General features: G+C 38.1%; 2 protein-coding genes across 2 annotated transcripts in view; both read right to left on the reverse strand.

Annotated features, from left to right (window-relative positions):
* LOC127437077 (ankyrin repeat and BTB/POZ domain-containing protein 2-like) overlaps positions 1-4069 on the reverse strand; it is a 78387-nt gene extending 74318 nt beyond the window's left edge. The window contains exon 1 of the mRNA XM_051691721.1: positions 2802-4069. Coding sequence (XP_051547681.1) covers positions 2802-3657 — 856 coding nt within the window. The 5' untranslated portion in view covers positions 3658-4069. The remainder of the gene's footprint in view (positions 1-2801) is intronic.
* Positions 4070-9241: 5172 nt separating this feature from the next.
* The window catches only part of LOC127437087 (N-acetyl-beta-glucosaminyl-glycoprotein 4-beta-N-acetylgalactosaminyltransferase 1-like), a 234162-nt gene continuing 218649 nt past the window's right edge, over positions 9242-24754 (reverse strand). Inside the window, exons 12-20 of the mRNA XM_051691739.1 lie at positions 23070-23170; positions 22411-22484; positions 17168-18392; positions 15554-15909; positions 13945-14098; positions 13602-13674; positions 11744-11897; positions 11495-11621; positions 9242-10228 (exon numbers count right to left, since the gene is read on the reverse strand). Coding sequence (XP_051547699.1) covers positions 10114-10228; positions 11495-11621; positions 11744-11897; positions 13602-13674; positions 13945-14098; positions 15554-15909; positions 17168-18392; positions 22411-22484; positions 23070-23170 — 2379 coding nt within the window. The 3' untranslated portion in view covers positions 9242-10113. The remainder of the gene's footprint in view (positions 10229-11494; positions 11622-11743; positions 11898-13601; positions 13675-13944; positions 14099-15553; positions 15910-17167; positions 18393-22410; positions 22485-23069; positions 23171-24754) is intronic.

The following is a 24754-nucleotide window of genomic DNA, read 5'->3' on the forward strand; positions in this document are numbered from 1 at the left end:
ACATTTTTAAACTTGATCAGATTAATTTACATTCAATGCAACTAAACTATAATACACTCTATATAAAATGAGTGAGCTGGAAACAAAGTGATGAGCATTTAAAGGATTACAATTTTGTTAAGTCAATGGTGCTTGCTCAAACAACTGCAAACTCACATTCATGTCTGGCTCCATTCTGGTATGTGGAACTTTTTGAATATTCTGTTTCACTCGGCAATATGTCACATTACATGCCATTTCACGTTTAATGTAAAGCCAGGGATCCAAAGCAAACTCAGCAAACACAACTGTCACACTACAATACAAACAAAGACGCACTGATGCATGGCATGTCAAGGGTGTTTTAAAAGGCATTCTCAGGTGCAATAATAGCAGCCAACAAAAGCAGGTCGTGAATAATCTAGGAGTGAGCTGCTTTGCGTAATCAAGTGCCACTTTCTCAACTGCTGTGACTCACTTCAAGCAAAAATTTGGATTGAGACACATTTAAGGTGCTCCAGACTGTTTCTAATGCACATGATAGAAGAAACAGGGGACCAGATTCCCATTCATCAAAACAGAAACAGCACGCAATGGTTTTAAGAAGTGTACATGCAGCACTTTGTTAACGCAGCTATGCTAAAAGCACATTGATCCAATTCAACTTAATTCGATGCCTCCATTGGAGGCCCAGAAAAACAGCTGAGTAAGGTTGCTGTATAGAGCTCTGTCAGATCAACTCCAAATTTAGTATACAGTAATTAAAATCCCACTTTACACTACCAATGTACAATTTGATGCCAAGATAAGATACCAATCGAAACATTTGTCCTCAATGACATCAAGTCAGAGCATGTAGTGTGGGTTATATGACTCAAATAGGAAACTAAAATGCTTCTGAATGCTTGTGAAAACCCCATGCTAGATGATGCTGGTAAACCACTGACAAATGGAAATTATTGCATGCTTGATGATGGAGAACTTTGCAGAAAGGGGGTTATTCACAGCTGGAGAACAGAAAGTGTGTAAAAGACCTGAGTGATTTGACTGTCACCTTAGATGTCAGTAAAAAATTTTACCAAAAACTGAGAAAACAGTGAGGTAAGAAGGCAAAACCCCTGCAGACATTCAAACAGGCTGACAATGAGCATAAAAGTTGCCAACAGGTGGCAGATACAATATAAATATACATAATGTTTTAGTGCATCTACATTGCAAAACATGCAGTTGTTACCTTTAAGAGATATTTCTACCTGATCTGACCCTTAAAAATAACTTTTATTGGTACCAAAACTTTATATGCAGAGCTTTTGACTAATCTGCCATAACCAACTGATGCCAAGGAAATATTTAGGGTAAATAAAGTTCCCTTTTGCAAAGGTTTTATAAAGGGGTTCATTAACGACTAATACTGTAAGTCATTTACAAATGCATTCTAAATCACTGATATGCGATTATAACAGCATGAATAAAAAGTGCATGTTATAAATGCTAAATAAATACGCCTATTCACACTAAAATGCCTTAATTCATGATTTATTTCACACTGCAGCAAAAATAGACTGTTATAGTCTTGGCTAACTTTTGTTGTCACTTTCCTTGTCACGTTGAAGTCGATAGAATGATTTTACCTAGTTCTAGTTACCTAAAGTCTTTTTTTTTTTTTTTTTCTGCCCAATTTGACATGCGAAATTCCCAATGTGCTCTAAATCCTCATGGTGGCATAGTGACTCGCCTCAATCCGGGTGGCAGAGGACGAACCTCAGCTGCCTCTGCATCTGAGACCGTCAATCCACGCATATCATCACATGGCTTGTCGCATTACCGCGGAGATGCAGCACGTGTGGAGGCTTCACGAGCTCTATGGCATCCTCGCACAACTCACCACGCACCCCACCGAGAGCGAGAACCACATTATAGCGACCGCAAGGAGGTTAACCCAAAGTGGCTCTACCCACCGGGCCAAATGGTTGCTTAGGAAGCCTGACTGGAGACACTCAGCATGCCCTGGATTCGAACTCACGAGTCCAGGTGTGGTAGTCAGCGTCTTTACTCGCTGAGCTACCCAGGCCCCCCTAAGCCTGACTGAACTTTCTGTATATACTGTAGGTTTCTAATGTTGCCAACTCCTTAATAAATGCCTCACAGGTGTCCACTTTACATTAAAGTACATTTTTCATATAGGTTACTAATATTGAATGAGTGTTATTAAGCATTTATAACATGTGAGGTTAAATGGCTATTTGGCAAGTATTGCATGACATTCGCCCTTTTTATGTGTGTTGTTATAACTGCAAATGAATTATTTATAATGCATTTGTAAGTGAATTATTAGTCATTAAAAGAATATTCCAAGTTTAATACAAGTTAAGCTCAAGAATTGAGGATACAGTGAAGCACTTACAATGGAAGTGAATGGGGCCAATTTTTGTACTGTTTAAACGCAGAAATGTGAAGCTTATAATTTTATAAAAGCACTTACATGAATTCTTCTGTTAATACACATATATTATTTGAGCTGTAAAGTTGTTTAAATCATCATTTTTAAGGTCATTTTAGAGTTTTAGGGATTACAGCATCACTTTGTGGTTTAAGTGTCCAATTCATTTTGGTGACACTGTAGCAGACAATCTACAGTCTTTACAGACAATCTCCTTTGGAACAACCTGAGATTTGGTGTCTGCCAAAGTGCACAATGTTGACAGTTCATTGATCTTGTGGGTTTTGAGCCCACAACCTTTCAGTTATTTAGCCCAGATCTTTAACCACTACTATTAATGGAAAAAAGCTGAAATATTGTAATAATTATATTATATCCTTACCATTGGCGTTCTTTCCGCAAATGAGATGCTCATAGTGTTGCAGGACTCCCCACAGCTCAGCATCATTATTGATGACGACCTCCAGCGCCTCTGCTGTCAGGACGCAGCCGGGGGTCGCGCCGTCCCTCTCCGCCACAAGCACCCGCACGCCCGCCTCCTCCACCAGCGCCTCCATGCATGCGGTCAGGCAGATGGCCGCGTACTCATGAATGCGCACCGAGATCCGAGTGTCCACCATCCAGCGGAAAAAGCGTCCCACCGAGAAGATAAGCCCACACCGGGCCGACTTTCCCTTGCGCAATAGCTCTCCAGCGCTCATGTTGTACATAGATATGGCTTTGACGGTGGCCGAAACGCAGTGGTCAGCCAGTGCCCAACTGAGCACCAGCCGGATCGCGCTTTGGACCTCGAACCGGGTGCATCTACAGTGCATAACACTGAGCCGCTGCGCCTCTCTGGAGATGCGGATGAGAGCTCTGCGCATCAGGGCGGACAACCTCCGCACAGCCTCCGTGGAAAACGAGGTCCCCTTCCCTGCGCCTTTACGCACGACCCTCGCCACATCCTCCTCCGTCCACGGAAACTCCTCCAGCTCCGGTAAGCGGGGGCATTTGGAGAAAATGTCCTCTGGATCCTCGGGAAGGACTGTGTTGACTGTGTCCCAGCTGTTGTTCCTGCTGTTCATGGATCCAGAGTAATACCACCAGTTCCCCCGGTGAGGGCTGTTCACGAACGCCTGCGAGTTGGATTTGGAAGAGGACAGGCTTAAAGATTTACACGAGTCCCCTGCTCCATAGCCCGAGTCTAGAGTTAAATCCTCTAAAGTTTTCATGTTTGAGCTGTGTAGTCCTGCCATGGTCGGTTCCTGGTTGGTTTGTTAAAGGGAACCTGAAGATTTTTCCAGCTGCGCGAAACTCAAGCTGGTTCTACTGGTTCAACCTCTCTTTGACATTCATGTAACTCTTAAAAGTGTCACACTTTAGACAAAAATACCACGCGGTGGTTATATAAAGTTTTAAATGTCAAATTAACATCTTCCCGAAAGGAGAATGTTGGGGAAACTGGCTTACCTCACCAAATGTCCATTCCCATATGAGAAAGTTTGCAGGAGTTTCATCCAGAGCTTGAAAATAATCTAAACTGGACATAAAAGTCACGCCGGAAATCCATCAATAAAGTCCAAATAGGACGGGCAGAGATATGCGGTACACTGAACCCTTAAAAATGATCCAGGAATGGGCGACGTACAACACGCCTCCTTTTACTTGAAACTCATGACTGAACTGAGAGTAGCAGCAGAAGAGCGAGTAGTGATGTTCGATTCGCGAACCATTCGATTCTTTCAAACGACTCACTCGAAATGATTCGCCAAGAATGATTCAGTGATTCACTCAATCTCGACTGCTAGCTGTGTGACAACTCGAACCAAAGTCTTTCTAGAAAGTCAGTCCACTGTTGGCCATCTTTGGAAAGCTCTCGGGAGACTATTTCCGGTCATGCCAGTGCAGCTCCTATCACGTTGAATGGGGGAACAGCAAAATCTCAAAAACAGTTGTTCAAGATTGATCAAAGAACATATTTCAAATCAGTAATAAAATCTGATAATATTGGAGTCATAAATTGTGCTTCTTTTCCTCATATTATGCTAAAACATGCAATTTTCCCGGCTTGTATGGCTAATGCGCATGCGCGTTGAAGAGTTGATTGACAGGCGATGTCTGTATCTAAAAGGTGATTGGACCTTTTACCTGTAAGGTGGGACTTCCTTTCTACATCTGTTGACCGTTGGGCGCTAGAGCTCCTTGGATGGGCGTTCCAGTTTCTCCCATTCATTTAAACAGAAGTTGCCCGTCTCTGCTAAATAATCTCTGCTCAAACGGCAGTGTTAGAATCTAGCAAACACACACACAAAAAAATTTACGTTTCACAATGAAAACCACTCCGATATCTGTCATTAAAACGTAGATAAAAACGTTATTACGACCTTTTCACAACGTGAAAAAAAAACAAACAAAAAAACAAAACAATTGTGGCACGTAATTGTATTTGCTGGGAGGTTTTCTAGAACGATTCAGATCTCAGTCTCATGGTTTTACGGTTTCTAAGTTTGAAGTGGCTTGGTAAAAACGTTAAGCTACATTGCTAAAGCATTATTTGCTATACCTATACATAGTGGCGCAAAAAACATATATGCAAGGTATGCAATGCATAGGGGCGCCATGTAAAGGGGGGCGCCAGTGGCTCACTAAAGGTGGTGCAATCGGCCTCCTCGATCCCTCCAACATCACCTCCCGCTCAACGCTTATAATGGATGACACTCCCCTCCACTCACTTGACAGATACATGGGGCAGAAAATTTAGTTTTGCATACCCGCTCAGAAATGTGTAGTTGTGCCCCTGCCTATACACATTTACACACATGAACAGAAGCATAAATCACAAGCGGTGAATAAATAAAATAAAGTTGGGGTGTAAGCAAGGGTGTAGATTTGGCTTGAATTTCCATGTTTCCATTGATCATGGTATAAATATTGGGAGGGTTGTACTTGCTTGTTTTGATTATTGGGGGGTTACGTCTCCCTCATCCCCTCTGGAATCTACGCCCCTGGGTGTAAGAGAGAATTTTGGGAGTAACAACTGAGGTTGGTGACTCATTGAAAGCATAACACAACATTTGTAAAATGTACAACCTAGCCGCTAGGCTAAGCTATTTACAAAAATGTATTTTAGCCTACTACAAAATGACATGTAAAATACCGCGCAAGGATTTCTGTGAACATTTGAACGATGACTCAAACGAATTGGTGAATCGTTTTGTAACCCGCACATTCAAAGGAACCGTTTAAAAGAACCGATTCTCTTCAATGAATCGAACTCAGTGCGTAACAGCGACCAATCAGAAGTTTGTCAGATTAAATTGAGAAATTTCCATCATGTGCATAACTTTTTAAATTCATATTTGATTGATTGTTTAGAATTATTTAAAATAATTATAATTGATTTCATATATTTGTATGCAAAACATTTGAACGTATGCATCAATGTTTCAGTTTGGGTGCTAAAAACTAAATTATAAAACTAAACTGGCCATTGGGGATTAATAAAGCTGTATTGTATTTAAATAAAAGACTGAATGTTGTTGTTTCAAGTGTCAGTGTTAATCACTGGTCTTTTTCTAAAGGAATTTGCATTAATTGTGTTAGTCTGGGGATGTATCCACACACACACCCATTGTCCTGTAAATCTTGTGCTCTGTGACTGTGTTTTAGGCTGATAGGTGATAAAATTGTATTTCTTTCCTCCTTTGGACAAAACAAATTTAATACTGACTTTCATCTCTAAGTCATTCACATTTTTCTATGTAAAGCTTAACATATATTCACATTTATTGATCTGAAGCATTTTGTTTGATAATTACATATTAATGAAAGTTATTTTCTATACACTTACCAATTGATATACATAAACTTAACAATAAGTCTTAAATGCTCAGCATACCAATAGTAATTACAATAATAACTGTATGTACTGTTCCAGTTAGTGAAGAAAGAAAGAAAGAAAGAAAACAAAGAAAAAGTATTTGCCAGAATAGTGTTCAAGGGTGGGGCTGGTTTATGTACCATGTCAACATTACATAATATGTCAAGACAAACTACATTACACACTATCATTGTGTCTATGACTCATTATGAGGAGGTCATCTACAGGATACTTTAATAATGCTTCACAGCACTTTCAGCAGTGGTCAGAACTGTTACTATGTGTCTTATCACCTAAAGGTAGATTAAATATAAAGACAGAATCCAAAATCTCACACTTCTTGACTTTATCTGATGTACTGATTTATTAGCTTAGGTGTTTTTGGTTTTTATGAATCAGAGTTTAATTGCTCTCATTACATCATGTTCGGTCTAGTGTAATGTCATAGTACAGTCATTATATACATTTTACAGTAACTTTTATCTTCATTAAAGAGGTGTGTGCCGTCACGAAGTTCTAAACAGTGAAATCAAAATGATTTCATTTAAAGTGTAGTTTTGGCAGATTGATCTGTTTGAAAATGACAAATGTCACTTTGTACTGGAGCTCCCTCTTGTGCCATAAAACTGTTATATGAAATCATTTAAAAGACACTTAATGTCATATTCTGCCAGTTGTTGAGCTATGGGAACAAAATAATTCTCATTATAGCCAATACACCCAAGATCAAATGTGTAATACACCAAAAGTCAATGTGATGCTTCAGCTTTAAACTTTATTTATCAGAAAAACAAACCAAAAAAAGAAAAGAAAAATAATAATATATTGCAAACATTCTGAAAAATTTCTACACAACAATTTCACAGAAATTACCTTGAAATGCAGATCCCTGTATTAACGTAACAGTTCCCTGTCTTGTTTTTGTCTTAAACAGGCAGTCTGAAGATACTGTATATCTGACCAACAGGAGAAATAATACACCTCAGTTTACTCTTTTAAAAAGGACAGGTTTAAGATCACAAAAGCTGGGCTGACAGCTCCCAGTATTTCTGATGACATAAAAACAGTAAAATGTTAATAGGACAGTTTGTAAACACATTTAAATATGCTCTTTGTTGGTTTGTAGTACGTTGCAGCATCGAAATAAATGGCAGAATGAATATACACCGTTTCATACACCTGAGCTGCTCATGTCAGTGTAAAACATTGTTTTAATCTGCAAACTTTTCGAAGGTACTTAAGTAGGTAAATGCAAGATAATTCAAATGAATTGAGTTTTCCAGTATTCATTTTTCTGCATTAAGCAATGCTATTTAGGGACTTTGACACTCCAGACTGCTCAACATCAGGACTCTTTCCTAACCCTGTATGGACTGCCAGGTTGAACACTGTAAGAAAGGCACACAGCTCTGGGACATCTTTTTCTCAGCATTAAACTCTGTACAAATGGATACTGCAAATAGTCTTGAAGAAGAGACAGAGATTAGGTCCAGTCTAAACTTAACTCAGGTTTCATCTGTGAAACAAGCCAAAGCATGTCCGGGTCGTACTTCACTCCAAAATAAAACAATAGTTGCTTTAATTATTATTATTATTATTATTTTTTAAACGAAGCCTATTTTTGGACCCTTAAGAATTTTCACATTGTGACATAATTTTTATGACAAATAGCACCCCCACCCCCACATACACACAATTCTCATTACTGCAAAGCACCATTTTTTTTTTGTTTTTTTAAAGAACATAAATTAAGATGTATAAATATTTTATTTTTTATTATTTAAATGTGTCATTGTTTTTTTCCTCACAGTAATCTTTTTTTTTTTTTTTTTTGCATTACGGTAATGAGAATTTGGTGAAAAATGTGCTTAATTGTCATGAAAAAAAATACCACAGTGCAAAAAAATCTTAATGCTACAATCTTACAAAAATATGTCTGGGTCGCAATTCACTAAAAATAAAATGTTATTTTTCTTTTGAAAAATAAAGCCTATTTTAGGACCATCAAAACTTTTCGCATTGTTACATTATTTTCATGACAAATTTTCATTACCTCAATACAAAAAAAAAAAAATGTAACTCTCATTATTCTCATTACTTTAATACTGTAATTTATTAAGTATATTAAAGTAAAAATTACGGTAATGAAATAATGAGAATTTTTTTTTTATTTTTTTTTTTTAATGAGCATAAATTTAGGGTAGTAAAACATATAATACCATGTATAAAACCTTTTTAAAAATTAAAATGTGTCTGTGTTTTTTCCCTTACAGTAGAACCAAATACGGTGTGATGAGGAGGAGGGCGTGGCCGGGCCGTGATGGAGCACGGCCGGCGCTGAATCAGCTGATCAGCGGGAGAGCGAGATAAGGGACAGGCAAGGAGGAGGCGGAAACCGGCTGAACAGTAAACATAAAGTTTTAATGAGAAACTCGACTTAAAACAAATGTAAACAAACATAGACACATCTGCAACACGGCCGCGTGCATCTCTCTCTCTCGAACCGGCATCTCCGGCCGCCCCTTATCTCGCTCTCCCGCTGATCAGCCGATTCAGCGCCAGCCGTGCTCCATCATGGCCCATCCACGCCCTCCTCCTCCTCACATACGGTAATAAAATTACAGCAGAAAAAAAAAAAAAAAAAAAAAAAAGAGTATGAATTAAAGGTAGTACAAAAAATTCTACTATGATGTATGAATATTTTTTTAAATTAAAATATGCATTTTTTTACCTTACTGTTGTCAACATTACAGTAATTAAATTAAGGTCAAAAAAATTATATATATATATATATATATATATATTTATATATATATATATTAGCAATTAATTAGCATAAATTAAAGGTAGTAAAACAAACACTACAATTACTTTTTTGAAATTTAAATTTTCACCTAATTTTTTTCACTTTACAGTAGTCATAATGACAATTTTTAGTATTATGTAAGGACAATTTGGGTGGAAAATGTGCTTAATTGTCATGAAAATAATAATAAAAATCTTAAAGGTACAAAAATTGGCTTCATTTTCAGTAGACAAAGTATAATTTCTTATTTCTTTCTTTTGTTTTTTATGGGGAATTATAACATGACAGACATGTTCTTGACAAGTTTTATCAGATTCACCTAAAATCTCTTTTGAAATCCATTCGTAACGAGGAAAAATGAAGCAGCTCTTCATAGCAAACATATGTAAAGACAAATACAAATACATCTCGGGTCCAGTTGTGTCCAGAACTCTCAGATCAGCAGGACTTTGAGCAGGAAGCCGCATGTTCGCCCACTGCCGAAATATTTGATATCTTCAATATACAGTATATGGCGGGGGTCGCCATATATCAGATCAGTTCTGTAGGTCAAGTGTAAGGAGGCGTCACTCTGAACAGGAATTGACATTTACAGCTATATAAAAGCAGACGTCTAAGTACCAGCACACGTCTAAACCTTTAAACAATCATTTCAGCATTATATCTCAAGTGCAAACCATATTTATACGATTCAAAGTGCAAAAACCTTGAATTGCTAGTTTACAGTAAAATTCACCCAGCACTGAAAACAATCTCCATTTCCTTTCAATCTTTAGTCAAATTTCCATATTCAGTTATCAATGAGAGCTCATCATCTAACAGACATCAAGGTACAAACATATCTTGGTAAATAAGAGTCTTTTTTCTCTCGTGAGTGCGTTCAGTTTGGACAGCAGCTTGTACCCAGATTTAGTCCTGTGTCTTCCTCTATGAGATGGACCATACGGTCAGGGGTCCCTCGAGACACAATGGTTTGGCCCTTTAAGGTGCCTGTGCTCATTTCGTGAGTCTCAGTGAGCTGCAGTTTTAACCTTTAGGCGTTTTAATGGACTGTGAGTTCCACATGCCTCTCTTAGAGTGATAGTAGTGGAAGAAGTTTCTCAGTCTCAACCGCTCGACCTCCAGACCGTTTTGTAGCACTCTGAAAGAGAGAGAGAGAGATTAATTTAATTTGATTTATTTGAAATAATATTGTATTTATTTTTGCTAGATTTGCTGATTGTTAATTTCCACTTTTACTCTCTTAGAGGCGTTTCACAGTCAGCATGCATACTTGCAAAAAATGAGACGCAGCGCAATGTCTCGAGATCTGTTTTTAAAAGTTGAAGTAGCACATGTTTGCATAGTAAAAACAGTGCAGACTGATGCAAAAATAATATGCTTATATAAATGCAAATATAAAATTTCACAAAAATCAAATAAAACCATATATATTAGTGTTGTAATTTGATACTCTATGATGTGACAATTAACTGATCGAATTCATCACAGTTGATTGCATATCAATATTTGCTGAGAAAGACCCCAAAATGATTTAATATGTAATAATAAATTAAGTAATTAATTATAATGCATATAATAATTCGGATTGTTCAAATATATAACATAGCTATTATATATTATATGGCTTTTCCATATATTTATTTCCAGAAGACTATTAGTGGCCTACTCTAGATAGTAATCCATTTTCAATGGCAAAAACATCATCAAGGCTTGTTACAGAATTTAGAGGGCATGACTAATAAGGGATAATCTACAGTCAGCCGGATGTTTTCGCAAAATAAACCCCGACAGGATGATCAGGAAGCGAAGGACTGTTGTAACAACTGGGTGACTGTCCTTTACCATGATTATAACACAGCTACTAACCAAATAAACAAATAAATGGACATAAAATATTGATTCGCAATGAAATTATGTAATTATGTAAGAGGAAATAAATCACTTAACACATTAAATCAACAGCCATAATTATTATTATTATTATTATTATAACTATTATAGTAAATGTTTCCAAAGTATCTGCCTTATTTTATGGATTGTATATTATACATTTTATTTTTATTTAGATTATTTACTTTTTTATTTTAAACTATTTTTTTCATTTCATTCCTCCTTTTTGTGTTCTACCCTTTTTGCACTACTGTCATTTTACTTGTTTTGCACCAATTTGGCAACAAAAATCATTTTCTGTTATGCCAATAAAATGACTTAGATTCAAATTAAATTAAGAAAGAGTATGTTGGGGGAATACGGTTATAAAAAGGCAATTAAGGGCAAAGATCACACGACAGGTGAGAGATGTCAACAGTATGTGACTGTTGATAATCTGGGCCTTTGCTCATATCTGGAAATGAGCATAAGAATACAGCAAAATGAATCATGCAGAGCTGTTAAATCCTTGTACCTGTCCAGTAGTTCCCAGTCTTCTCCTCCCCATCGGTCTTTAAACTCTTCTGTGTTCATGCCACCAATCTTGTCAAAGTCTGACTTGTAAATGCCAAAAAGACCAAAGCCGTTTACCTCCCAGTAACCTACACAGAGAGAAAGATATGGGCTTTATAAAATTATTATAAATACAGGCTTCATCAGTGTAACCAAACATTTTTAACATGTTTTCACTGTGTGTGACTCTGTCTGAGTCATGTGTGTTTACCATCAGGCTCTCGTGGTGAACTGCCACAGCCCAGTCTCATGACTATAGGAGCGAAGGCCAGTTTACCCTCCACGCAGTGTTTCCTGATGCTCTCCAGAATGTTCGGAGGGAAATGAATGTGCAGGTCACACAGAAACACAATACTGTGAGTGTCCTGTGAATGTAAAAAAAAAAAAAAACATTCTGTCAAATCACACACTGCGCTGGTGTGGTGCAAAAACAATTACTGATCAAAAAGCCTTTTGATTGTCTAATGTCATCTTTGTTTCTAAATTGCAAAATAGCAACCGCTGTGAATCACCAGTCTCATTTATACAGTCATTCACACGAGAAGGTTTCCTAGAAACGGTTTAAACCTTGTCCTACATTTCTCTGTAAACAGTGATTCATGTTAGATAATCAGTTTTATGTTAAGATTAAAAGTCTAATCCCTTTATGGGAAACTGTCTCATTAATGCTTCCTTCACACAGTTACCGTAATTATGAGTTCCTGACTAATTAAAACCATTTACAGTGTCCAAAATTAACACTTGCCAAGCACCAAATGCAAGCAAAATTTGACTTTGACGAATAAATAAAGAAGTTAGGGTTGATTTATACTTCTGCCTCGAACGTAATTGGCCTTAATCTGATTTACACCTCTCCAAAAATGTAACCACGTGTCATGTCAAAACAGACCACAACAGCTGTGACTGGTCTGCTTTATTTTCAGATCAATGCATCATATCACATTGTATTTGGGCTAATTTTAATCAGGAGCATCTGCCCTGTCTGTTTTTTTTATGAAATGTATGATTGTTTCAGAAATGAAGGCACTTTCTCTCAATACACTAGCATTTTGGCAAAGTGACACAGACACACCAACGCAGAACTATAAATGCAAACCACCGCATTGGCCACTATGCGGAGCCTACGGTGTAGTTTTTGTGATTTGCCTCAGTCTGGGTGGTGGAGGACAAATCCCAGTTGCCTCCGTGTCTGAGACTGTCAACCCATGCATCTTATCATGTGGCTTGTTGAGTGCATTGTCACGGAGAAATAGTGCGTGCTGTAGTGCACCACAGCAACCATGCTCAACTCACCACGCGCCACACTGAGAACGAACCACATTATAGTGACCACGAGGAGTGGTCCCATGTGACTCTACCCTCCCTAGCAACCGGGCCAATTTGGTTGCTTAGGAGACCTGGCTGGAGTCACTTAGCACACCCTGGGATTTGAACTAGCAAGCTAGTGAACTCCAGGGTTGGTAGCGAGCGTATTTTACCACTGAGCTACCCAGGCCCCCCTTATGGTGTAGGTTTGACGCAGAAGTATAAACCGGTCTTTACTTGTCGATGGCTGGTAACTTTATTAGAATCTGCAACATAATATGTGGTTTAGTTTGTGGTTAAGTTATTTTGTCCATTTAAGCGATCTGTTGCGACTCTGACTTTTATCTTGTTGGAAATGTACTATCTGAAGTTCATCTAGGATGCCTAAAGATTCTTTCCCCTCCAGAAATCCCTGTGTCGACACATATGTGGATGTTCCTCGTATTAAGCCTCCAAAAAGTAAAATATGAGAAACAAAACCACGATGGGTCTTGGCATTTTTGTAACAGGAGCACTTTCACTAAGAGATGAATGACCTGCGCATTTTGTCAAAAATAAAAAAAATAAAAAAATGCTAAATAACATTGTCATAAGGACAAAATATGTATTTCTATTGACAAGAATTTCCACAATTTCCACAAGAGGAAAAAAAACAGAGAGCGGTGAGAAGAGAGAAGATGGCTAATTTACGGTCACTCCCTCAGCAGCGGCATTAACGTCGGATAAGAGAATGTTACAAAAGAGTTTCATCTTCAGATCTTTACCTCTATGGTGTCCACACCAATTTGTAACCCAGCAGAACGTTCAAAGTTTCCTTCCCTCCTCAAATATTCATATCTACGTGACCAAAGAGAAAAATCCAGAAAAACAGATGAGAATTTTACTCGAATGATTTTAAAGACATCCTCATTCATTTGCAAATATACAAAAAAGTAATAAACTACTTAAACATGATTAAAATGCCCCTACATTTTTATGCTAAGTAGCAACAAAGAATAACACTGGCTATCAATTTAATACTGTATATTGGTCGAACATATTGGGATGAAGGTTTACTGTATATTTGTGTTTGTGTGTGTGTGTGTGTGTGTGTGTGTGCTTGTTTACCTTGGCACAGAACTTTCTCTAAGGGCCTGTTCCACATCCATGTCTTCACTCTGGAAGTCCACAATGATGATGTTAAAGTTGTTGTCCTTTGTCTCACGATGCAGATTCTCCATATCGGAAATGAACTGCTGAACCCAACGGGCCTGATTCTTTACTGTAGGAAACATACCCATCATTATAAAATGGCAGAATGCAAATAGTGATAGATGAAATTTACACTAAGTGTAAATAGTAACAAAAAGTATCTTCTTTACATTAAGTGCAAATAGTGGCAGATACTATTTGTACCCCTAATTATTCTAACATACAGATCCCTGGAGCATGTTTATTGTGTTTATTTAGAGTCCCGCAAACACCCTACACCAACCCCTACCCCTTAACCTAACCCTAACCTTAACTTGCAAATATTAATCATGGTTTTACTACAGTAACCATAGTTTCACAATGGTATTTTGTATTAAAATCATAGTAACCACAGAATTAAACACTGTTACTATATTAACCCCATATTACTGTAGTAACACCATTAAAATGTATGGTTTCTGCCAAAAAACATGGTTACTATAGTAAAACCATAGTTAATTTTACCCGGATCAAACCTTTCCCTCAACACCCCAATCTCACCTTGACCAAGTCACTGCGGGGAAATAATCTTTTATATTTATTGTTATTTATAATTATAAGTAGTCTTAAAGGAAATATTAATAGTGGAGACAGAAAACAGGATGGGAAAAAGAGGGACAAAACGTGGATTTGAACCTGGGTCGTCTGCACGGAATAAACACATCCACACCGTTGTTACACCCGACGCAACGGCAGCGACACTAGGGGCGCAGTTTGTCTTTAATTTATTTGTTTCCTCCAGACTATTGGAGTGCAAATTGCAGTGCTGTGGGGCAGGTGCTATTTACACCTAGTGGAAATAGTCACTCCGTTTTAATATAATATAATATTATAAGACACCTCAGCCATATCAGAGCCAAACAAAGATCGCCCTTTTGCGTTTGGGTCACAGAGATTAGAACTGAACAGACTTAAAATAACCCTCATCTTACTTTTATACATTCATGTTTTAATGCCTTTTATTACATTTGTTGACATCTTTCATATTTTATGTCCCATGTTCACCTGTAAAGCCATGTCATATTTTGGTTTATTGAATTATTATAAATTATTTTTTGAAGAAACACACACACAAAATAAAAAAATAAAATAAAATAAAAAATAGAACAGAAATAAGAATTGTAGATGCGTTACTGCTAAGGCTAAAACTGTGATAGATTCCACAAACATAGTTTGAATTAATGAGTAAAAGAATACTTTTTCCTCTATCTCCCACAGAAAAATATAACCAACCACAACAACAAATAAAAACTCCTCTTTTCAATGAATTTCTGAGCTACCTACATTTTAAAAAATTTATAAGGCAGAGGTGATCATTCTCACCCGGTTTGAATTTACAAATTCTGGTGCACTAATGTCTTTTTGGCCATTTATTCTTGAATGATTAAAATAAAAATAAAAATCCTTAAGGATAAATTACTGCAAAGACTGATAGAATGCAAAATAACAGACAGAACAAATCCGACAGTCAGATCTGACATATTACCTGGCACCACAAAATGCACCATGACATCTTTTTTCCACTGTAGGATCACTGGCTGACAGAGCAGGGGTTTGGCAAATACTGTGCCCCACTGTGGGGTGGCATGGGCCCCTCGGGTAGACGTGTGAAAGGGAGCTGGTGGGCTGGCGACAGGAGCAGAGGGGGACGAGGCAGTGGCACCTTCTACATTCTCCAGGCTGTCTTCCACTCGGCCACGGTGCAACAGCATGTAGATGTACTCGGACAGTCGGACCACTTTACGACCTCTCTCCATTAACTCCAGCTCAATCAGATAGCGGTTACCACGTGCAGAGTCACGACGTTTTTCAACGTTTATGATGCGGAGGAGAGTGTAAATCCTGCGAAAGAGGGATAATGTGAAAAAGAGAGGGAGAGAATGACTAGATGGTGGAGCAAGTGACTGGATACTTGAAAGAGTGTCGCTGTAAAATTAAGGGTCAAACAGTCTGCTTTTGTTGTGAAATACAATTAATAAATGTGTTTAAGAGTAGTACTCATGTTCAAGAGTAATTACGGCAATTCTTTGTATCATTTAATAGCTGTTAGAAAAAGAGAAAAAAAGGAACTGCAAATGAATGTAACAATGAATTAAACAACAAACAAAGATCTGAATACAAATATACTGTATATTGTGTGAATACAGATATTTTACTGATATATTGTGAATTAATCCTTGTGTGTCAATAAAAAAAAAGTTACTCAGAGGTCCTTCGAAGACAAAAATGTCTACGTCAAAAAACTGCCATAATAATATTATAAATTAATATTATTTTCCACTTTCAATTAGTTACTTTTTTTAACCAACATCAGTCCTGATCATAACTACCAAATATTCATTCATTTTCAGAATTTTAACCCTTTAAATTCCAGTTTGTTTACACACACACACACACACACAAATTTCTCAATACACACATACAAAACACACTCTGATATCCAACACCAACACAATTTAAGCTGCATCATTCTTTCAATTGGCCTGCAGTGCTCTATAATACAGCAAACAGAAAATAGGAAAAAAGCATGTATTTGCTCCATAGGCTAAACATGAGAAAAATGGCACCATCTGGTGGACAATGCATTAAATAACAAAGAAAGATCCAAATACAAATATATGCTGTGTCACTAAATATCTGTACACTAAGACAGGAAAAAGAAACTGCAAACAAATGTAGCACTGTATTAAACAAGAAATAAAAGCCTGACTACAAATATATGCTGTGTGAACATAGATATTTTACTGATATATTGCAAATTAAAAGTGTATGAATTGCAAAGTGTCCATTTTCCAATAAAAATGGTAAATCTTGCTGAAACTGCAAACAAATATAACAATGAATTAAACACACAAAGGTCCGAATACAAATATATGCAGTGTGAATCCCTCAAATTTCTTAATTGGTGCACCACTAATAAAGATGTTTCAAATACTTACTGAATCGCAATGAAACCATGACCACAGAGCCATGATACGAACCCAAATGTGAATAATTCGAACCGTAACACCCCTAGTGTAAGCAGCTATTTATCTGTCAATTTTTAACGTATAGAATTATTTATCATACAGTTGTACGAACACCAGCACACACTCCTTACCCTCTATTGCGTTCATTGAGTTTCTCCATGTACTGCGCCAACACGTCCACCACTTCGCTCTCAGGTAGCTGCAGGTTTCCTGACACGTTGCACCGAAGATCATTCCAATCAGAGCGCAACGTTTCAAAGTCCATACTGTTGACGGAAAAAGTTCTCTGCCAATTAATGGCCTCCTCCGCCCACCCAGGGCGGGGCTCCACGTCTTCATAGCTGTACTCCGATAGACCGCCATCTTCTTCTGGCTCTGGGTCTGTCTCCGGCCGCTGTTGTTGGGACTCTGTGATCTCAGAGGTGTGCAAGTAGGAAGTGACATGGAGAGGTTCGGTCAGACGAACATTCTCGGAAGAGTTTGAGGATGGAGGAGTGGGTGTAGGAAGCGGTGGATGGGTTGCAATGGCCCTTGAAGGATGCTGGTGTTTTTCCCAGACACCCCGTATCCTTCTATCAAAGCGGCTTTGCATTGCTGCTCTGTTTGAAATGGCATGAATTTCAGCTGGCTTGCTGAAGTTTAAGCTTGCTGGAATGACTTTGTTCTCCTCTCGAGGAGACCGCGCAAATATCTGGGATGCCCGCAGGGCACCTTTGTTTAGTTTTGGTTTGGCACTGAGGTTTACCAGCTTGGTGGTTTTGCCATTCTGGTACAAGAAAACTCCAGGGAAGACCTCTCTAGGTTGGCGTGAAACAGGACTTTGCTTCTGCTTAGCAGGACGAGGTCTGGTTACATAGATCTTGTTGTCCTTCTTGCGTTCTCTCTTCTTGGTGTTGATGTTGCCAAGGTTGTAGCTGTTGTCATGGGCATGGTTTCTACCTTGGAAACGGATTGTGTGGGTTGGATTGCTTAGGATCTGCTTGGCTCGGCTGTTGAAGGCCACCAAGGTGGATTTCTGTGGGAATAGCAAAGCTGACCGGCTTATTTTGGGGGAACGTTCTTCCATCCGACCCTCTCTAAAGTCCCGCTGTTCTCTGTGAACCCATTTGAGAGAGCGGCCTCGTACTCGTACCCCGCCCTCCTGTATTTCTCTTGTGAAAAATCGCCTTTGCTCTCTCATCAGAGCTGGATTGTCTGACTCTACCTCTTTTCTCTCTGTCACTGTGGGAACTGGCTTATGGGAGGGGCTTAAGGTGTGACTTGATTGGCTGGTGTTGGCAGACTTCTTTGCTGACTGGGTGCCAATAACTTGTGCTTCATCATCTAGATCTGCCCCTTCTTCTTCTTCAAGAAAATCTACAGCAAAACACCACAAACATTGACCACTATAAAGGCAAATTCATAAGTGGAGCTCTAAGGTCACATTGAGGCATTTCTGGTTAGCAATTGTCCACGAGAGACCATATACAGTATAGTCCTATTAAACAATATGCCACTTAAAGGCCAATCACACCGAAAGCGAATATATGCCATATATATATATATATATATATATATATATATATATATATAATTGATTTTTTTGAAGTTGCAGTGTGTAATTTCTGCACCACTAATGGGAACAAACGGAACTGCAATCTATTTGTTTCAACAGTCAAACACTGGCCCGACCAATTGCATGAGTTTGGGGCACAACTGAACAATGGAATATGAGCGTTTGGGAAACCTAACTAAAAACAATAACCATTTTTTTTCTAAATTGCATTTGCTACCACTAGTTGCACAGAAATAACACGCTGCAACTTCAGATTGAAGCAATGCATTCCCATGGACCTATTCACACTGGGGACAAAATTTGTCTGATTACAAAACAAGTTTTTTTTTCCCTCTGTCCTATAGGTAAATTTTTTCCTACAACAAAGGACTGTATCCTTTGTTAGGAAAAAAACATTGCTATTGCTAAGTGTACACCTCAGCGCATTATTCCATATGAGAACTGATTATGAACGATAACCTATAAACCTTTAAAGACAGACCTACTTTGAGATTGGCACGGTCTTTAATCGATGCTGTATGCTTCTTCAGTACGTTAAAAGTCCCCATTATTATGAGTTCACAAATCACAAATAAAAATTTATTAATAGAGGAATTTGTAGTGAATAACTACACAACCTATGATACTGAAAAGAGGAAGATACACCAATCAGAGATTCACGAGATTATCAAGATGACTGAAAAAATATTCCTACACTGAGTTAAAGCGAAAGTGAAATTTTAATTCAATTAAAGTGAACTCTGTCTATCAGATGGCTTGTATTTTGTATTAAAGTGAATAAAATCTTTATCATCTGGTTAGATATAAGGCCCTTTCCCACTTCAGGAACTAAAGCCTGTTAAAGGCACTTTTTCCCAGAACTAATACTTTTCCTCGTTTCAACACATGATGAACTAATGTTCCTCTTAGCAATTTATGAGGACTTTAGAGACGCTATGAGTTTTCGTCGCATCTGTTCTCTGTGACTATCCAGAAAATAAAGTGATTTCTGGATTGCTACATTGCTTTTTTCCCCTGGGATAACGGGCATGTTTATCGAGAGTGGGAAAATGAAATCTATTATAAACAACCGTTATGAAATCTAATTTACATGAGGAAAGTATTGTGTGCCTGTTACTGCATGTTTAACTAGCATTAAACCTTTTTAAAGTCTATTTTCAGTTAATGGGTGAGTAGTTCAGTACAGTATATTATGCTGAGTCATAAAAGCCTTTATTTTAAAAGATTGTATAGATAAATAATGCAATTTCAACATGTGTTGCGTGGTTAAAACAGGTGGCTCATCTCTCCTCTCAATCCAGCTTCAGGATGCAGCATGTGCGGCTCACGCGCACAGTGTAAAAACTGTAAGCTGAAGACACAGGCTACATCCAAAAACTGGGAAATGCTGCCTTCAGAGGCTGCATCAGGAGGTAGGATGAAAATAAGGTGCTTTTCAAACTGTTCTGAGACCAGTTTCCTTAAGAGTTCAATTAATAAAAAAAAAAAGCTGTCGTTTAAACCATTAACTGATTAGGCAGCAAGGCAGCTGTTTACGTTTTTGGATACAGCCAAAGTTGTATATGTTAACATTAGTTATTACACGGCGCTCTGGAAAACTGGATTCTGATTGTTCAATGGCGCCATCTAGCGGTCTGATACACTATATTGCCATAAGTATTCGCTCACCCATCCAAATAATTGAATTCAGGTGTTCCAATCACTTCCATGGCCACAGGTGTATAAAATGAAGCACCTAGGCATGCAGACTGCTTCTACAAACATTTGTGAAAGAATGGGTCGCTCTCAGGAGCTCAGTGAATTCCAGCGTGGTACTGTGATAGGATGCCACCTGTGCAACAAGTCCAGTCGTGAAATTTCCTCGCTACTAAATATTCCACAGTCAACTGTCAGTGGTATTATAACAAAGTGGAAGCGATTGGGAATGACAGCAACTCAGCCACGAAGTGGTAGGCCGGGGTCAGCGGATGCTGAGGCGCATAGTGCGCAGAGGTCGCCAACTTTCTGCAGAGTCAATCGCTACAGACCTCCAAAGTTCATGTGGCCTTCAGATTAGCTCAAGAACAGTGCGTAGAGAGCTTCATGGAATGGGTTTCCATGGCCGAGCAGCTGCATCCAAGCCATACATCACCAAGTGCAATGCAAAGCGTCGGATGCAGTGGTGTAAAGCACGCCGCCACTGGACTCTAGAGCAGTGGAGGCGTTCTCTGGAGTGACGAATCACGCTTCTCCATCTGGCAATCTGATGGACGAGTCTGGGTTTGGCGGTTGCCAGGAGAACGGTACTTGTCTGACTGCATTGTGCCAACTGTGAAGTTTGTTGGAGGGGGGATTATGGTGTGGGGTTGTTTTTCAGGAGCTGGGCTTGGTCCCTTAGTTCCAGTGAAAGGAACTCTGAATGCTTCAGCATACCAAGAGATTTTGGACAATTCCATGCTCCCAACTTTGTGGGAACAGTTTGGGGATGGCCCCTTCCTGTTCCAACATGACTGCGCACCAGTGCACAAAGCAAGGTCCATAAAGACATGGATGAGCGAGTTTGGTGTGGAAGAACTTGATTGGCCTGCACAGAGTCCTGACCTCAACCTGACAGAGCACCTTTGGGATGAATTAGAGCGAAGACTGCGAGCCAGGCCTTCTCGTCCAACATCAGTGTCTGACCTCACAAATGCGCTTCTGGAAGAATGGTCAAAAATTCCCATAAACACACTCCTAAACCTTGTGGAAAGCCTTCCCAGTAGAGTTGAAGCTGTTATAGCTGCAAAGGGTGGGCCGACGTCATATTAAACCCTATGGATTAAGAATGGGATGTCACTTAAGTTCATATGCTTCTAAAGGCAGATGAGCGAATACTTTTGGCAATATAGTGTATTTCTGAGTAACAACCGCACATCCAGGGATTATGACGTATCAGAACGGACATCCGGTCATTTTTCCTGCTTCTCTGATCACTGTGCGATCTCTACAAGTAATCTAACAAAACAATTCCAACTCAAATCAATGTTTCATTTGAAGTCAGACGGATAAATAGTAAACACCAACATTTGGATGGATTTCAGCTGTTCAGCGATTTATTTCTTCTCACATAATTACATTGTTTCATGTCCTTTTATTTATTTATTTGTTTAGTAGCAGTGTAATAAGCAGGATTATGTACAGTCAGCTGGTTGTTTTCACAAAATAAAAACTTTCAGGGTGATACAAGAGTCCTCCGCTTCGCGTCGGGGTCCTGATCACCCTGTCTGGGTTTATTTTGCGATAACAACCGGCTGACTGTACATTATCCCTTATTTAATGCACTATGAACTAACATGAACTAACAATGAACTGTATTTTTATTAACTAACATCAATAAAGATTAATCAATGCTATGAAAAAAATATATTGTTTATTGTTTGTTCATAATACCTAATGCATTAACTAATGTTTCCAAATGGAACCTTATTATAAAGTGTTACCAGTCTGTTTTTGACAGATGAGTTATTTTGCATTTAAGCGAGTGGAATTTGTATTATCAGATGGGTTGTACTGTATCTTACATTCAAGCATGTGAATGACCGGGGTGCTTTTTCACTTTGCTCTTTGTGTGATTACCATAGACATTTTTATTCTGCGATTTTTTTTGCTTTTTTTGTTTCATTCTTGGTGTGAACATGGCTTAACCCTTCGAAAATATTTACAATCTAACCAGTCAGTTAATTTCAGGCCGCAGCCCAAGGTCATTTTCCACTGATATACTGAAATAAAGCATTATTTCTCTTCTGGATCTCTGATCACAGATCACATGTCACAAACATACACACACACAACAGAATTTACCGTCAGGATTAGGGAAGAAGAATGGCCTGTCATCTTCCTCCTCATCCATCTTCATGTATTTATAGAAGCCAAACCTTTCAGAGAGGGAGAGAGAAAGAGAATTACAGAGTTTTACAGAACTTACTTGATGCATATCTGTCTTAAGTTCCGTCAAACCATTTAATTTAAAGAAACATACTATGAGTTAAAGTCAACATTTTGACAAATTTTACTTATTGTGCAAGATTCATACGTGCAAGTTATTTTAAAAGAAAAGAAAAACTATTTTGTTTTAATTATTTTTCAACAAAATGTAATAACTTATTCCAGCTCTGAAATTACTTTCCTTTTCTGCATATGTAATCAAGGTCACATGGGCGGGGAACAAAAATATGAACCAATAGAGTCCCCTTCAACATTATTCAGTTCCAGTGGGAAAATACATCACATACAGAAGCTAAACGTGTTTGCCGTTTCATGTTGGCTTTAAAGACATCTGTGACTCGTCTGTCACAGATCAGGTTTGATAATATCCAAGCATGCATTTTGAGTCCCACTGTAACTAAATGCTATGCATGCATTATATTCCTTTACATTGCATATTATATTTACACATTGCAAGGTGCAATGTGTAACTAGACTTTGCATTAACGTAATTATAATTTAAACCCAAAGCTTACTTCTCCAGATAGATGGGTGACTCTCTGTAGAAGCACTTGTTCTCTCTCTCCATGTGTGTGAGGCGGGTAAAGTCATTGGGATAAACAAATGAAAGATAGACCTGCGGACAATGTACCAGACACCCTGTTAATAACTTGAGAGTATGTTCACAAAGGATATTCGGAATGGAATACTTGTACAATATACTGCCTGCTATAGTTTAAAAAGTAGTATGTAAAACAGAATGGAGTATGCAACAATAAACATTTTAAACTGTAGTATTTTTGTAACATAACCTTATTACATATGCCTACTTAAAGGAATAGTTCACCCAAAAAAGAAAATTCTCTCATCATTTACTCACCATCACGCCAGATGTGTATGACTTTCTTTCTTCTGCAGAACACAAATGACTTTTAGAAGAATTTTTCAGCTCTGTAGGTCCATACAATTAAAATGAATGGGTGCCAAAATTTTGACGCTCCAAAATCCAGATAAGGGCAACATAAAAGTAATCCATATGGCTCCAGTGGTTAAATCCATGTCTTCTGAAGCGATATGATAGGTGTGGGTGAGAAAAAGATCAATATTTAAGTCCTTTTTCCTTCGCTTTCACTTTCTCCTTCTTCTGTTTTTGGTGATTCACAGTCTTCATGCATATCGCCCCCTACTGGGCAGAGAGGAGAATTTATGATACAAATTATTTAAATATTGATCTGTTTCTCACCCACACCTATCATATCGTGTCTGAACACAGGGTTTTAACCACTGGAGTCTGATGGATTACTTTTAAGCTCCCTTTGTGTGGATTTTGGAGCTTCAAAATTTTGGTACCCATTCACTTGCATTGTATGGACCTTCAGAGCTGAAATATTCTTCAAAAAATTTTCATTTGTGTTCTGCAGAAGAAAGAAAGTCATACACATCTGGGATGGTATGAGGGTGAGCTCTCCCAGTAGATTTGTATTTATTTATTTATTTATTTATTTTGTATTATTTTATACTTATTTATTTTTATTTTCAAAAACAGCACCAAACCATTAATTTCTGGTGATTTTAGAGCATAATTTGAACATTTAGTAGCCTAAATTTATTGTGTAGCATTAATAAAACTATGGACTAAAAACATATTGACACCTTTTCACATTACACAGCACAAGATGAAGATTATAAAAGTTATCTTTCTCAAAAGCCTGCTGTGGTAGTATCATGGTACAGTGATGGTACAATATTGTAAAAACTTGGTATTTATTATTTATATGGTAGGTTACTCCAAGGAACATGTCCAATAAACATGGTATTGGCGTGGTAATTTTTGGTACTTTTAAGTGCTTTCATGTAATGTTAGTACTTTGATACACCTTTAGTTTGAAAATGTCTTTACCTGCAGTAGACAATCGTTCAGACTGCACTCGCACATAACGATTGAAAGCAGCTGCAGGTTTTATTTCAGTGAATTGTTTTTGTTTTCTGTCTTCTAAATCATCCCGTTACTGTTTTACTGCGTGACAAAGCGCTTCAAACAATTCAGCCCGCACGTTAGACAAATTCATTGAGAAGAACCGACTCAAGAGTGATTATTTCAGGGCTGTGTTCTCAGCCCACTCCTGTATTCCCTGTGCACACATGACTGTGTGGCAACACACAGCTCCAATGCCATCATTACATTTGCTGATGATATGACGGTGGTAGGTCTGATCACTGA

Source organism: Myxocyprinus asiaticus, chromosome 48 (genome assembly GCF_019703515.2).
Source record: "Myxocyprinus asiaticus isolate MX2 ecotype Aquarium Trade chromosome 48, UBuf_Myxa_2, whole genome shotgun sequence".
Taxonomy (NCBI): Eukaryota; Metazoa; Chordata; class Actinopteri; order Cypriniformes; family Catostomidae; genus Myxocyprinus; species Myxocyprinus asiaticus.